Genomic DNA, 14,071 nt, shown 5'->3' on the forward strand with positions numbered 1-14,071 from the left:
TACACACCCACACAAAGCATAGTCGGCGACGGCAAGAGACGCCCCCGCCGCGCTTCAGCGAGAGGGGCCTCCTCGCCCCCCCCGCCGCGGCCCCGCCGCCCCCGTTCAGCCCCGCCGCCCGCCGGGGCAGGGCGGGGCCTGCGGAGCGCGCATGGGCCCTGCGCCTGCCTGCCTGCGCCTCGCTGCGGCGCCCCCCTCAGAGGCAGGCGCGAGCCGAGGGCGGCGGTGCTGCACGGGGTCCTCCTGCGTCCCCGCCCTATTGAGGCGCCCGGGCGGGGGGGACGAGGGGCGCTGAGGGGGCGCGAGGGATTTCTGGGCGGGAAGACCAGAGAGAGAGAGGGAGAGAGAGACGGAGGCGGCGTCTCCCTTCCTTTCTCCTCAAGGTTTCTCTCCGCGGCCGCGCCCCCTCAGCCGCGCTTCTCCCCGCACCCCCGGGGCCCCTTCCTTCCCTCCCTCCCTCCCTCAGGGCTCCGTCCGCGGCGCCCCCGCCTCAGGCCGCCCGCTCCTCCCGGACGCCCCCCGCCGCCGAGCGCCGTCCTCTCCCGCGCGCCCCCTTTTCCTTTCTTTCTCTCGCGCCTTCCGGCTCTCGCGCGCGAAGCGAAGGCAGCGGGGCGGGCAGCGGGCGCCTCGGGCATGAGGCGAGCCGGAGCCGGCGCGGGCTGCCTGGAGGCGGCCGCTCTGAGGACTCGGGGCCGTTGAAGGAGAAAGGCGGGGGCGGGGGGCGTAAGGAAGACCACCGAAAGGCGGCCGCGGCGGGAGGAATAGCTGCTGCCGCCGCCGCCGCAGCGAGCGGCAGCGTTGCCCGGCTCTGCGGGGAGGGGCTGGGAGGCTTCGGCCCCGCCTCTCGTCGTCCTCAGCGGCCGGAGGTAAGCGCGCCTGCACGCAAGGGGGCTGCGTCGAAACGAGGTGCGTGCGTGTGTGTGCGTGTGTGGATTGCGGGGGGGGGGGAGAAGAGTTCGAGCGAGAAGGCTGCGATCCTGCGCACGGTTACTTGGGGGCAAGCCCCGTTGGATACAGCGGGGCGTGCTTCTGAGAAACCGTGCACGGCGGAGGGTGTCGCGGGGCTGCATGCCTGCTCACCTGAGAGGTAGAGCCCCGCTGGACTACAAAGGCCGGGGGTAGCCCGCATGCTCTGGACTACGGCGCCCGTCAGCTCCAGCCAGCGTGGCCAGTGGTTAGGAATTGTGGGAGTTGTAGTCCCCCAAACATCTGGAGGGTGCTGGCTTGCTTACCAATGAGGTAGGCCTTTCAGCTGCTCCAGCAGGGCTCGTAACTGCCCGGTAGGGTTTGCTTCTGTGTAAATGTGCATAGATAAGGATGGGGTTGGGTATGTGTGACTGGAGGGTGGCATGCTGCCCCTCGTCCCTGGGTATGTTTCCCAGAGTGGAGCTGTTGCACACAGAGGGGCTTTTTCGCCTGGTGAATGTGTATCCTAGGATGGGACTGCCCACCTGCAATCTGTTGTGCATGATTTCCTGGGAGGAAACTCTATTGATTGCAGTAGAGCTTACTCCAGAACAAACATGCATGGGCATGTAGCTGGGACACCATGCAGCCTGGATGTGGGTTTTAGGTTATGGGGCTGTAGGATGGCATGCATGTGCTGACCCCTCTGTTTCTCTTGTCTTAAGGGCGTCCACAGAGGTTCATGGTTGTCGGATGGGGCTTGGGGTAGGTCTCCTGTAGCAATCTATGTCTGGTGTGTGGGATTAAATTGCTGCTTTTGTGGATATCAGCTCATTTTGGTGACACTTAGTTTTGACTCCTGAAACTCCAGACAAAGATCCAGCCCAGACCAAAGTATGGTTACTTTGAAGTTCTACAGAATAAAATAGGGCTTAGTCCTAAGTAGTGTGCATTGGATTATAGCTGTGCAATTCCATAATGTATATGAGGCTTATTTCCACTTAAGCATGGATAAGATCTTTCAGCTTTATAATTAATTCTGGAGTAAGTGCCATTCAAATGTGAGGGTCTTCTGAGTACATGCAGTTAGAATTTGGCTGCATGTACACTGGAGTGCCATGACACAAACATCTGTTATCCACCAATTCCTTCATAAGGAGGTGTGAAGCAGAGAGTGGATGGGCACCTATGTTGTAATAATGTAACAATGAATTTCCTGCATCAGCAGAGGGTTAGACTAGATAACCTTTGAGTACCTCCCAAGTCTCTAACCTTCTTCCCATTTATACCTACATAAAACCAACCCCCCCCCCCATTTGTGTCTGTTTCATTGGTACGTTTTGGCGTAGGGATGCCTTTTCAGTGGGTTTCGCTGGATGTCAGAGTGCCTTCTTAGATTGTGGAGACCAGGTAAGGTATATTTAAGATGTCTGTTCCGGAGCCCATTATGAATGTGATGAGGAAGCTGAGGATGTTTATATGGGTTTCTGTGGAGGTGTGAGTGTGGGTGGATTCCTGGGGATGGTGAGAGTGCAAGATTCTTCTGAATATAGATCTGTGGAGGTATGAATGTGGATGAAAGCTTTCCCTATGGGTTTCTGAAGATGTATCTCTCTGGATTGTGGAGAGAGAGATCACTGCTATGGGGGTGTTTTGTTGGGGTTTAATGAATGGTTCTATAGGCCCCAGGAGAGCTATCAGGCCCTAAAATAAGGGGCATTGCGTTAAAATTAAAAGGACATCCAGCCAGTAACCTGCTGTGGAAATCTTTCAGAGGTGCAGCTGGGAAAGTTTTTCTAGGGCAGGGCAGGCAAGGGCTGAATGATTGGGAAAGAAAGTGGATGTATTCTAGAGTGTGCATGTGCAGCCATGTAGCATGCTCATGGTAATCTTGGCTTGTGTGATGATAGGAAGCTGTGTGTGTGTGTGTGAGTGATCGTAGGTGCTGCAATGCCTTTCTCTGCATTTGCTGCTCATTGTGTTATAATTATGTGTGTAGAATGAAATGCTCTGAACCAGTTCCAGCTTGGAAACTATTATTCTCTTCATAGTCTTTGTTCTTTTGAATCTGAAAATAAAACAGATCTTAGATTCCCAATATAATCTTCAGTGTAAATCAGTATGAATCGTTGAGCTTTTCCATTGCATTTCTTTTTGTTTTGTTTTGCAAAGTGTTTAACCTACACACCTCTGTTTACTCTAGGTTATGCCAACATTTCTTTTTGTTTTTAAACAAATTTGGATACTCCCAACATTCTTCCTTTGCTTTTTGTTTGAGGAGAGATGGTTAAAAATGCCTTGCCCTTCACTTAGATTATAAAAAGTAGTTTATTGTCCGTTTTGTGCCTCTGAGCCACCCTTATGAGAGGAATAGATCTAATGACAATGATTATAGGATGAGTTACAATTATAATCTATGGGAAGGGACAATTTGGGTTCAGTTCTACTGGTATCTCTTAAAACTGTTAGCGCATGTCTGTAGTTTTTTGGCCAGCAAGTACATTTCGCATTACTTTCAGTATAGATTTTTCTTTTCATGTTGTTTAAAGTAGTGTGTTCGATATTTTTGAAACAGACTTGGGTTCCTTTTTTATCCAAGGTATTTCTACCTGGATTGGATAGCCATAATTTGCAGAAGTCACTGTGCCATCATCAAGAGCTTGTGCATTGTGAGAAACCTTAAAGGCGTTATGTGCAGTCTTTTCTGCATGGATCAAGTGGTTTTGATTTGTTACTTGATTTTGAACTAATTTTCATGGTCTTGTTTAGTTGCCCACTCCTAGTGTAAAACATGTTAAAATTTCTGTTTTGTGCTCCTTTTTCCAGCCCAATTGGTAATTGACAGGCTTGCTGGTAGATGTGGTATTTTGGAAATGTGTTGGAAACACCAGTATATTACATGAAACCAAAGCAACACGACAGTATCATCTGAGGTTAAGAACAGAGCTTACTCTCCTGTACTTTTCCTTTCTGTACTTTTCAGTGATGACCTAAACATATTATGCAGAAGTAAGTCAATATGATTGATTTTAGTAGGATTTCCAAAGAAATTTAGGATTGCAGCCTTATCAATACACCACTTTGGTTAGAAACGCAACAGGTTTAATCTGAACCTAGAAATCTGATTTGTTCTGAATATAGTGGTTAACAATAGAATGTTATTGTTCTATAGAACATTTAAATAGAACGTTATTGTTCTCCCTCCATCATTAATTACAGTGGAAGTCAGGTCTATTTAAATGAGTTCTGTGTGGTTGCATATAGATTACCACTTGAGGTTCAACCCATATAGTTTTTTTTTATGCTGCTGAATAGTTATGATAGGGCTGCTTTTCTTGCGTAGACTGTGAACATTTTATTGGGAGTAGCAAATAATATGTCTAAATTCTCATGAAAGAGAGCATGCAAGTATATTTTGAACTATACCTTTATTGCTGAAGTAGTAATTATACTTCATGATGTTATATTTGAGCATATTGTAACCATCTGGAAGTAAGAATATCATTCAGTTTTGAAAATATTTTAACAATGTGAATACCTAAAACTATACGACATTCCAAACATACTTGAGTCTCTATTACTATTGGCAGTCATCTAACTGAAGCTCTTAATGTGTTGTAAATATATGTACACAGTGAATTGAAATATGACTGTTCTCAGGGCAAAATAGTTCAGATGAATTTATATTTCAGTGCTTCAGCAAGCCAATTTTGATTGGAAGGCCCCTTATCAAAGTGTGTGTTTCCACAGATGTTTAATGTTTCATTCAAGCCTTGTGAGCTATACTGTAGTGTGAGCTTGCACCAGTTCTCTGTCTGTAGCATTTGTAGGCCCTGGGGGAACAGAGTTTTCACAGAAGCAGGAGCAATGTCAGTATGTTGTTGTTCAGTCCTGTCCTACTCTTCGTGACCCCATGGACCACAGCACACCAGGCCTTCCTGTCCTCCGCTCTCTCCTGGAGTGTGCTCAAGTCCATACTCATTGCATCAGTGATGCTATCTAGCCATCTCATCCTCTGCCGTCCCCTTCTCCTTTTGCCTTCAGTCTTTCCCAGCATCAGGGTCTTTTCCAGTGACTTTTCTCTTTGCATTAGGTGGCCAAAATATTTGAGCTTCAGCTTCAGTATCTGTCCTTCCAATGAGCACTCAGGGTTGATTTCCTTTAGGATTGACTGATTGGACCTCCTTGCAGTCCAGGGGACTCGTAAGAGTCTTCTCCAGCATCACAGTTCGAAAGCATCAATTCTTCGGCGCTCAGCCTTCCTTATAGTCCAGCTCTCACAGCCATACGTTGCTACTGGGAAAACCATAGCTTTGATTATACGAACCTTTGTCGGCAAGGTGATGTCTCTGCTTCTTACTATGCTGTCTAGGTTTGCCATAGCTTTCCTCCCAAGGAGCAAGCGTCTTTTAATTTCATGGCTACAGTCACCGTCTGTGGTGATCTTGGAGCCCAAGAAAATAAAATCTGTCACAGCTTCCATTTCTTCCCCTTCCATATGCCAGGAAGTGATGGGGCCAGATGCCATGATCTTAGTTTTTATAATGTTGAGTTTCAAACCAGCTTTTGCACTCTCCACTTTGACCCTCAACAAGAGGCTCTTTAGATCCTCTTCGCTTTCTGCCGTTAGGGTGGTATCGTCTGCGTATCTGAGGTTGTTGATAATTCTCCCAGCAATCTTAATTCCGACCTGTGATTCATCCAAGCCGGCGTTTCTCATGATGTACTCTGCATATAAATTAAATAAGCAGGGCGACAATATACAGCCTTGTCATACACCTTTCCCAATTTTGAATCAATCGGTTGTTCCTTGTCTGGTTCTTACTGTTGCTTCTTGACCCTCGTACAAGTTTCTCAGGAGACAGGCAAGGTGGTCTGGTACTCCCATCTCTTTAAATATGGGGCTCTAAAACCCTTTTGCAAATAAGGTGGGGGTTTGTTTGTTTTTGGTAATAAAGAGTTGATTTGCAGCTTTGAACTAATTATACTAATTTCACCTGTTATGTAAATAGAGATGGCTGGTGATGAGCCAGGACCCTATTTGAAAGGTATACTGCTGGTCTCCAGGACACTGAAGAACAACTTTAAAGTTTTGCTGAGGAGTGAGATTGATTAGGATAGAAACTGCTTGCAACGTGGGATAAATTCTCCAGTTCATTGATTCATATAGGAGTTGGAAAATACTTTTTCTTTTTGCTGAAAGACTTCCCTGTAATATATGTATATAGTGATCAAACAACTGTTGCTGGGTCTGCGCTGGTGTGGTGGTAGTAAAAGGATGTCTCTCCCTTTGCTTATCAGAAATGAATACCTGTATTCAGCCTTTATTTTGGCACGGACATTTCCTTTGCTATTTCTTAAGTTTCCATGCTGCATGAGCCTGTGTGTAATTCTAGATGGTGTAGACTGTGTATTCTTGTATGAATATCTTTTGTTTCAGGAATTGACCTTTAAAGGTCAAGTGCAAAGTAAACACAAATTATACCTTAACATCTAGTTAATAAATTGATGGGCAGGCTGCTTCTATAGTCCCTTCATACTGGCATCTCTATAGGGAGGACTAATGCTGCATAAGGTAGCTGCAATCCTGTATATTCTCAGCAGCAAAGTAGAAAGCACAAGAACACTGTAAAAACAAACGACAATGTAACTTTACCAGCATACACTCTCGGCATCCCTTGATTAGTGTGCAGTAGTGAAGAAGTTATGCACCAGTGACACCCCCCCCCCCCATTAACCAATTACAGGAGGCATGAATCAAATGTGGTAATGTCATGAATATACCATGGCATCATCCTATCTGGTCCACACCCTCTCTCATGAGTGATGCACAGATTTATTGAGAAGAGCCCTTGTCTTATCCGCCTTCCATGGCCCTGGGTGTAAGAGGGCAGCAATTAATGCCTGCAATCACAAACTCTCTAGATTTACTCTCAGGGCCAAACAATGCATTACATTATTGACACTTTTCAGAAGCTGTTGAAGCAGCAGTAGCTACAAGCCCCCCCCCCCCCCCAGCTTACAGGAGATAGCATCATGTGCTGTTCAGTAAGAAAGAGCAAATTAATGGGAAGCATGGAAACACCATGTCTCTAACCTTGGGACATGGTGAGGCAGCCTCCATAGAGCAGAATTATCTTTTTAGCGTCTTCCCAGAAACAGTCAATTTGGAAAAGTGAGAAGCCGTAGGATTAGAATCCAGAATTAATTTTAAATCAAGGCGACTTACAGTGCAGTCCTGTACATGGCTACTCAGAAATATATCCCATTGAGTTCAGTGGGGCTCATTCCAAGGTAAATGTGCATAGGATTGTAGCCATAAATGACTAAGAAAAGACTGCTTTTAAATTATATATTCTATTTCCAAACTTAAGAGGAGAGTACCTGCCATTGTGTGACCAAAATGGCAGCACTTACGCACAAGAAAAAGATATTGGCAGACTTGGGAGAAGCCTGAGGTTTGCATCAGCACAAAAAATATTTAGGAAAAAACCTTAATGAGGGTGAACCCTGAAAACAGGCCCATAAGGACTAAGTGGCATGGAATATTGAGAGATGTCAGTTTTTTTCTTCTCCATCTTGGGGGGTGGGGAATGGGATAAATTGCCTGGAAATTGAGAAGGTAGGAGGAAAGATAACAGGGGTAAGAGAGAACCTTTTCGTTGTCTGAATAGGTCATTTCCTGGTTCACACTGAGAAGCTATTTTACAATGCTCCCACGAACAGTAGTGAGAGTCAGTGTGCCTACCCCCACTCAAAAATAGCAGCGAAGAGAAGAGTTGTTGTGTTTTCTAATTCAGTTCTTATTTAGTGCAAAACATGTTTTTAACAACTCAAACATCTGCTAATGCAAATTCCAAAGCAAATGCAGTTAATTCTCAATAGTGCAGATTGGAATGGCCTGTGACTGGGGGAGGGTGGTTTTATGACAGCTTTGCAATATAGTTCACACTGAATACTGCAGGTCAAGGTGTGTGTGATTTACAGCAATCCTGCAGCGTTGTCCAGCACTATTAGAATCCCATTCCACAGTGGGTCTTGGGGTGAAGCTGAGAGCATACAACAGCCTTGCAATGTTTTTAATTACTTCTATCCCCATGTTGCAGAATGGGCTGAGGATGTAGTATACAACAACCCTGCAGTGTAGTTTACTGTAGTACCCCTAATGCAGGTTGGAGAGCTGTGGTAAGAGACAGAAGGTTACAGCAGCCCTGCAATATAGTTGCCCTTGGATTGGGAGCAGAAAGCAATGTAATAAATTTATAAATTAGTATTTATTTATTTCTTATTTATTACATTTATATCCCGCCTTTTTTCCTCTTTAGGGAACCCAAGGACACATACATAATCCTCCTCCTTTCCATTTTATCCTCACAACAACCACCTTGTCAGATAGGTTGGGCTGAGAGTCTGTGACTGGCCCAAAGTCACCCAGTGAGTTTCCATGGCTGAGTGGGGACTAGAACCTGGATCTCCTGATTCCCAGTCCAGCATTCCAGCCACTACACCACACTGGCTCTCAGTGTGTCTCTGTTTAATCAGGGGCTGAAGGCAAGCTCTGTACTAACTCTTGTTGGGTTCCAGCAATTACTCTGACATGTAGATAGAAATAACAAGTGTTTTATGGGGTAGATAGGGAACAGGGAAGGTTTTCAGTCACTTAGAGTGTGGCACACACTCAAGGAATGGATCCACAGTACAAATTTCCAAAAAGGATCTTCTTTGTCCTTGATTCCCCACTGGTGCTTTACCAGTACTCACAGATATGCTCCCAGGCTGTAGTCCTTTTTCTTCCTCTGTCGGTGTCTCTCCCGTCCTGAGCCTCCTTCCAGCAGGCAACCCTCAGGAAGACAAACGTCACAGCAGGAGCTGTTGGGAAATGTAGTTCTAAGAAATTTTAAGACTTCACAGATGCTTTACAGAAAGCACACTCTGGCTTCTGTCATCAGCCATAGAACCTAGGGTCACTGGGAGGCTGCACCCCCTGCATCTGAGGAATAACATCAAGCCAAGGGGAAGACCAACCTGGCCCATCCATCAGCCAGAGAAAGAGTGGTTGTAGGGAGCTCGCTTTCTCCTCCTTGCCAGAAAAAACGCTCAGCTCCGACTGAAAGTTGTCCTGGGATTGCAGAAGTAAGGGGAAAGAAAGCTCTGGCCCCATCCATTGTCCTAAGGAACAACAGCTTAATTCAAGCAAGAACACCAGCAAAGGAAGATCAGTCTGGCTTGAAGTGTATTTCTCCACCTGGAGAAGAGCCTTTAGTGTGGAGGGTTCCCCTTCCTATGGAACTCTCTGCCTTTGGATGTCAGGCAGGCTGCCAACATAGTGCTGTTTCTGGCACCTCCTGAAAACATCTTTATTTCAGGAGACCTTCCTTGATTGACTGCCCATGGGTTAAATACAGACTTATAGCTCATCACCTTGTTCTGGCCTTGAAAAAATGATCTCCCTCCTCTTTCTCCTCCACTCCCCTTCCCTTGTGTGTGTTGCATGGGAATCTACTAGGAAAGGATAGAACGCTTGCAGCTTGATCATGTTTTATGCCAGAAGAGAGGGCTCTGAAGCAGAGTGGGCAGCTTATAAATTTGAAAAGACAATACTCTGAAATACTCAGTGGTCAGTGGGACTTGCTCTTTAAGATGTGTGCATAGGTTGCAACCTTAAGCATGCTTACTGCAGAATAAGTGCCTTTTGAGTTCACTGGTGCTTTCTTTTGAGTAAATACACTTAGGATTGTGCTGTAGGAGTTACAGAGTTTGCTGCCTTAATTGCAGTAGGCTTTGGAGAACTAAAAAAACTGTCTTGGTTCTTGAAAAGTTGTCAAATGCCAGTTTTCTTGCAAGTGTAATTAGTTGTAACTTGTAAAGCCGATAGGAAGTTGTGTGTTAAGAACTGGGGTTAAGAATGTATGAGCAGTAAGAAAGAACTTTTAAGAATGTATGAGCAGTAAGAAAGAAAGGTCTACAAGTTCCAATAGCGCATGTAAGTTTAGCGATAAGAATTAAAGCCCATGAACTCCTCTCAGTCCTGGCATAGTTTAATGCAGCCATCTCCAGCGTGGTGCCCTCTAAATGTTTTGTACTACAACTTCCATCAGCCCCATACACCATGGACAATTGTTAGGGATGATGGGAGTTCTAACCCAAATTGTTAGGGATCATGGGAATTGTAATCTAGAGGGCACCACATTGGGGAAGGCTGGTTTAATGGCTGAGAAGGTAAACCAGGGAATCTCCAGTTCAGATTGTACTACTTCCGTGAATGCTCTGGGTGTTAAATAATCATCAGCTTCAGCCCTGCATCTGCAATGTGGGGATTATACAGCTCTATCTTATGGAATGTGAGGTGCCTTGAACACGCAGAGAACATTGTATAAATGTTAATTATCAACCCAAGCATATAAACAGCTGTTTAGTATTAAAATTAAAGGTTTGTTCACACATTGGCATTTGACAGAGTTTCTCATGGTTTCAGAGCAACTACATCCCCCTCTCTACTTCATTAGCTGAAATGTGTAACATTCCTTGTTTTCAAGTCCCAAGTAAGGGTCTTCTCAAGTACAATATCACTACAGCCAAACTCCCATAAACATGCACATAGAATTTACTCTGAGTATTTCAAAATACACACCAACATACATATCCATATACTGAGTAACAATGCAGAATTGAAAATATATATCAGTGTACCCTATGGATTACTGGTAGACTCCTGTCTCAACTATAAAAAGTCTTTTTCAAATCCATGTGTGATAAAATGTTAAATCTTCGGGAAAAGAATTGTTGCTGAATTTTGAATGTGTTGTTGTCAAGTCCAAAGGGCTCAGTCCTGGGCCCAGTGCTCTTCAACATTTTTATTAATGACTTGGAGGTGGAGGGAATGCAGATCAAATTTGCAGATGATACAAAATTGGGCGGGATAGCTAATGCTTTGGAAGACAGAAACAAAATTCAAAGTGATCTGGATAGACTGGAGCGCTGGGCAGAAAACAACAATGACATTTAATAGCGATAAATGCCAAGTTCTGCACCTAGGAAAAAGAAACCAAATGCACAGTTACAAGATGGGGGATAAGTGGCTCAACCACACTACAAGCGAGAAGGATCTTGGAATTGTTGTCGATCACAAGCTGAATATGAGCCAACAATGTGATGTGGCTGCAAAAAAGGCAAATGCTATTTTGGGCTGCATTAATAGAAGCATAGCTTCCAAATCCCGGGAAGTACTAGTTCCCCTCTACTCAGCACTGGTTAGGCCTCATCTGGAGTACTGTGTCCAGTTCTGGGCATCACACTTTAAGAAGAATGCAGACAAACTGGAGAGGGTTCAGAGGAGGGCAACAAAGATGATCAGGGGACTGGAAACAAAGCCCTATGAAGAGAGACTGAAAGAACTGGACATGTTTAGCCTTGAGAAGAGAAGACTGAGGGGGAGATATAATAGCACTCTTCAAGTACTTGAAAGGCTGTCACAGAGAAGAAGGCCAGGATCTCTTCTTGATCATCCCAGAGTGCAGGACACGGAATCATGGGCTCAAGTTACAGGAAGCCAGATTCCGGCTGAACATCAGGAAAAACCTCCTGACTGTAAGAGCAATACGACAATGGAACCAATTACCTGGGGAGGTGGTGGGCTCTCCCACACTGGAGGCCTTCAAGATGAGGCTGGACAGCCATTTGTCAGGGATGCTGTGACTTGGATTCCTGCATTGAGCAGGGGGTTGGACTCGATGGCCTTGTAGGCCCCTTCCAACCCTACTATTCTATGATTCTATGAAGTCTTCTTGTTTATTCAGTGATAGTAAGATTTTTTCCAGTTGTCAAAGCCCTCTACAAAAATACACAATTTTTCATTATATATTTCCCTTAATTACAAATATAACTATTTAGAAAACATACATCTCTTACCAAGTGAATGCCAATCAAATTTTTATCATGACCCGGCCATCTATAGTTCAGCTTCTCCTTCACAGCCCAAGGACAGAATGAATGCAACTCCAAACTGTGCTTAATTTTTCCCAGCTGCAGTTATCTCATTGTTGAAGAACAATATTATTTCTTAAAGAGCCAGTCATTTACTAAGGGAAACAGATATTATCTTCTAATATTTACAGAAACATTGACAATTCAAATTTTTCATGAAGTCCATGAGGGGTTACCATTTGTAAGCTAAAAATCCAAAATACCTCTTCACTGACAAGTAAGATACTGTGGATCTTTCCTTCTGTAATTAGAAATACGCACTTGTTCAGTTGCAATAAATTTCAAATCCTCAAGTGAATGATTACATTCTACAAAGTGTGATACTAGTGGAGTCTCAAATGTTTTAGTTCTGATTTTACTTTTGTGTTCACTGATTCATAATCTCAGGGCTCTACTCATTTGAACAACATATATTACAGAATAGGGGCACAGAATTATATAGACGACATTTGAAGTCTGTTAGTGTAAAGACCTGTCCATCCTTCAGATTGGTAAGAGAGCAATCCTATGCCTCCTAGACAGTGTCTGGGGTGCCTTAGGATGCTGCAGATCTCTTCCATGCCTGTAGACAAAGCTACAAGCACAAGGGAGGACATCCGATTGAAGCTGGTGAGGAAGAATAGGGGGTGTGCTGGTGGGACTGGAGGAGAGGGGAGAGGAGAGGCTGAGATACTCAGAATTCTATGGCTTATACAGTCCCCTTCCTGGCCACTGAAAGGTAAGTCAGCTAGACATGCTCAGAGGCCCATCTAGCTGCTTTTTAAAATTTAAACGGAGTAACTGCCAAAATTGCCTCCATCCTCTTCCCACCCTTCTTCCCACCCTCTTGCTGGCAGGGCACAGGATAGGTAGAGGGCCCCGAACTTGGAGCCCTCTGTCTATGAGAGTGGGTTCTAAATTGTTTTAGTTTCAAAGACTGAGAACGGCAAGCACACTTTCCATATTTAAAATGTCCACTTGTAATAGAGGGCCTATTCCTGTTATGAATTAAATCCGAATGCACAATTTTACCTTTTATGTTGAATGATCTACAATATCCTATGATAGGTGGATTATGGCCAAATGCCAAGTATTTTAAGACTGTGTTTTATAGAAAAATATAAGTTGTTACATTTCATTGAGCAAATCAGTTTGTTGCTGTAAACCCTCTTTCTACCTTACAGAAGCTCATTCCTATAGAGCATTCCTGCTCTATATTTGGTGCTCCTGAAGATGTTCTGAGGGAAACCTTATATTCTCAGCTGGTTACCATACTCAAGTCTGTACTGATTATATACATATATATTAGTACAGTTCAATTTTAGTCTTAAAAATTGTGCACATGGAGGATTGTTTTGTAAATGAACTGCATGATGACTTTTATAATGTGGAGTAGTATTCCTATCAGTTGGTTTTTGATAGTTTCTCACATGTATTTGTTCACACATTGTAATTTGAGAGAGTTTCTCATGGTTTCAACGCAACTACATCCCCCTCTCTGATTCATTAGCTGAAATGTGTAACATGTCTTGTTTTGACATATGTATGCCTTTTTTTTTACTTAATATTCAGCCAATATAGCTCTTGGCCACAGTTGAAATATTTCACTGTTCTGTAGGAGAATACCTTCTTATCAGGTCTGTTCTGCTTAATGTCTTTGAACTAATTGGGTAACAGTTCTCTGCCGTTAGGAAATATATTTGATACTTTACAAATATAACTAATTTCTTCAATAGATGGCATGTTTATGATTATTGGTGGGGGTGATGCAATTCGATCATATAATGCCTATACTGCGCCAGCTGCACTGGTTACCGATGCGTTTCCAAGCCCAATTCAAAGTGCTGGTTTTGACCTTTAGGGCACAATCCTGTGGGGATAGGCAACTGCCTCCAAACTCAGAGCTGACCGCCTATCCAGTGCAGGGCAAGAGAAGCACAGAGGGGATTGTCCCCTCGGCGCTTCAGCCACCCTGCATTTGCGGCTAGACAGCTGATTTCGGCTGTCTAGCTGCAGGATGATGGAGCGGGGGAAGCAGCTGCCAGATGACACATAGGATGTGTTGTACCAGCATTTCCACCTTCCCTGCCCCAGAACGCCCCCCAGAACGCCCCATTTTCGCCGCTCCACGCTTCTCAGCGTGGAGCACGGCACTGCTCCGAGCTGCCTGCAAGGCAGCATGGGGGAGAAGGTCAGTTCTCTG

The 14,071-nt window shown here is 44.7% G+C and overlaps 1 protein-coding gene across 19 annotated transcripts in view; it reads left to right on the forward strand.

The window, feature by feature from the left end:
- Positions 1–14,071, forward strand: part of ARHGAP32 (Rho GTPase activating protein 32) — a 346,243-nt gene continuing 332,172 nt past the window's right edge. For 6 of the 19 annotated variants that reach the window (XM_084803658.1, XM_084803668.1, XM_084803659.1 and 3 more), the window contains exon 1: positions 922–14,071. This exon is cut by the window's right edge. Coding sequence is in view for 5 of the 19 variants with exons in the window: in XM_084803653.1 (XP_084659779.1) it covers positions 1,649–1,671 (23 nt within the window). In the remaining 14 variants the exon portion in view is untranslated. The other 13 variants (XM_084803653.1, XM_084803655.1, XM_084803654.1 and 10 more) reach the window with 10 other exon arrangements.

This window comes from Heloderma suspectum, chromosome 6, assembly GCF_057233095.1.
Source record: "Heloderma suspectum isolate Gila_16-S chromosome 6, 16-S_ref, whole genome shotgun sequence".
NCBI lineage: Eukaryota > Metazoa > Chordata > Lepidosauria > Squamata > Helodermatidae > Heloderma > Heloderma suspectum.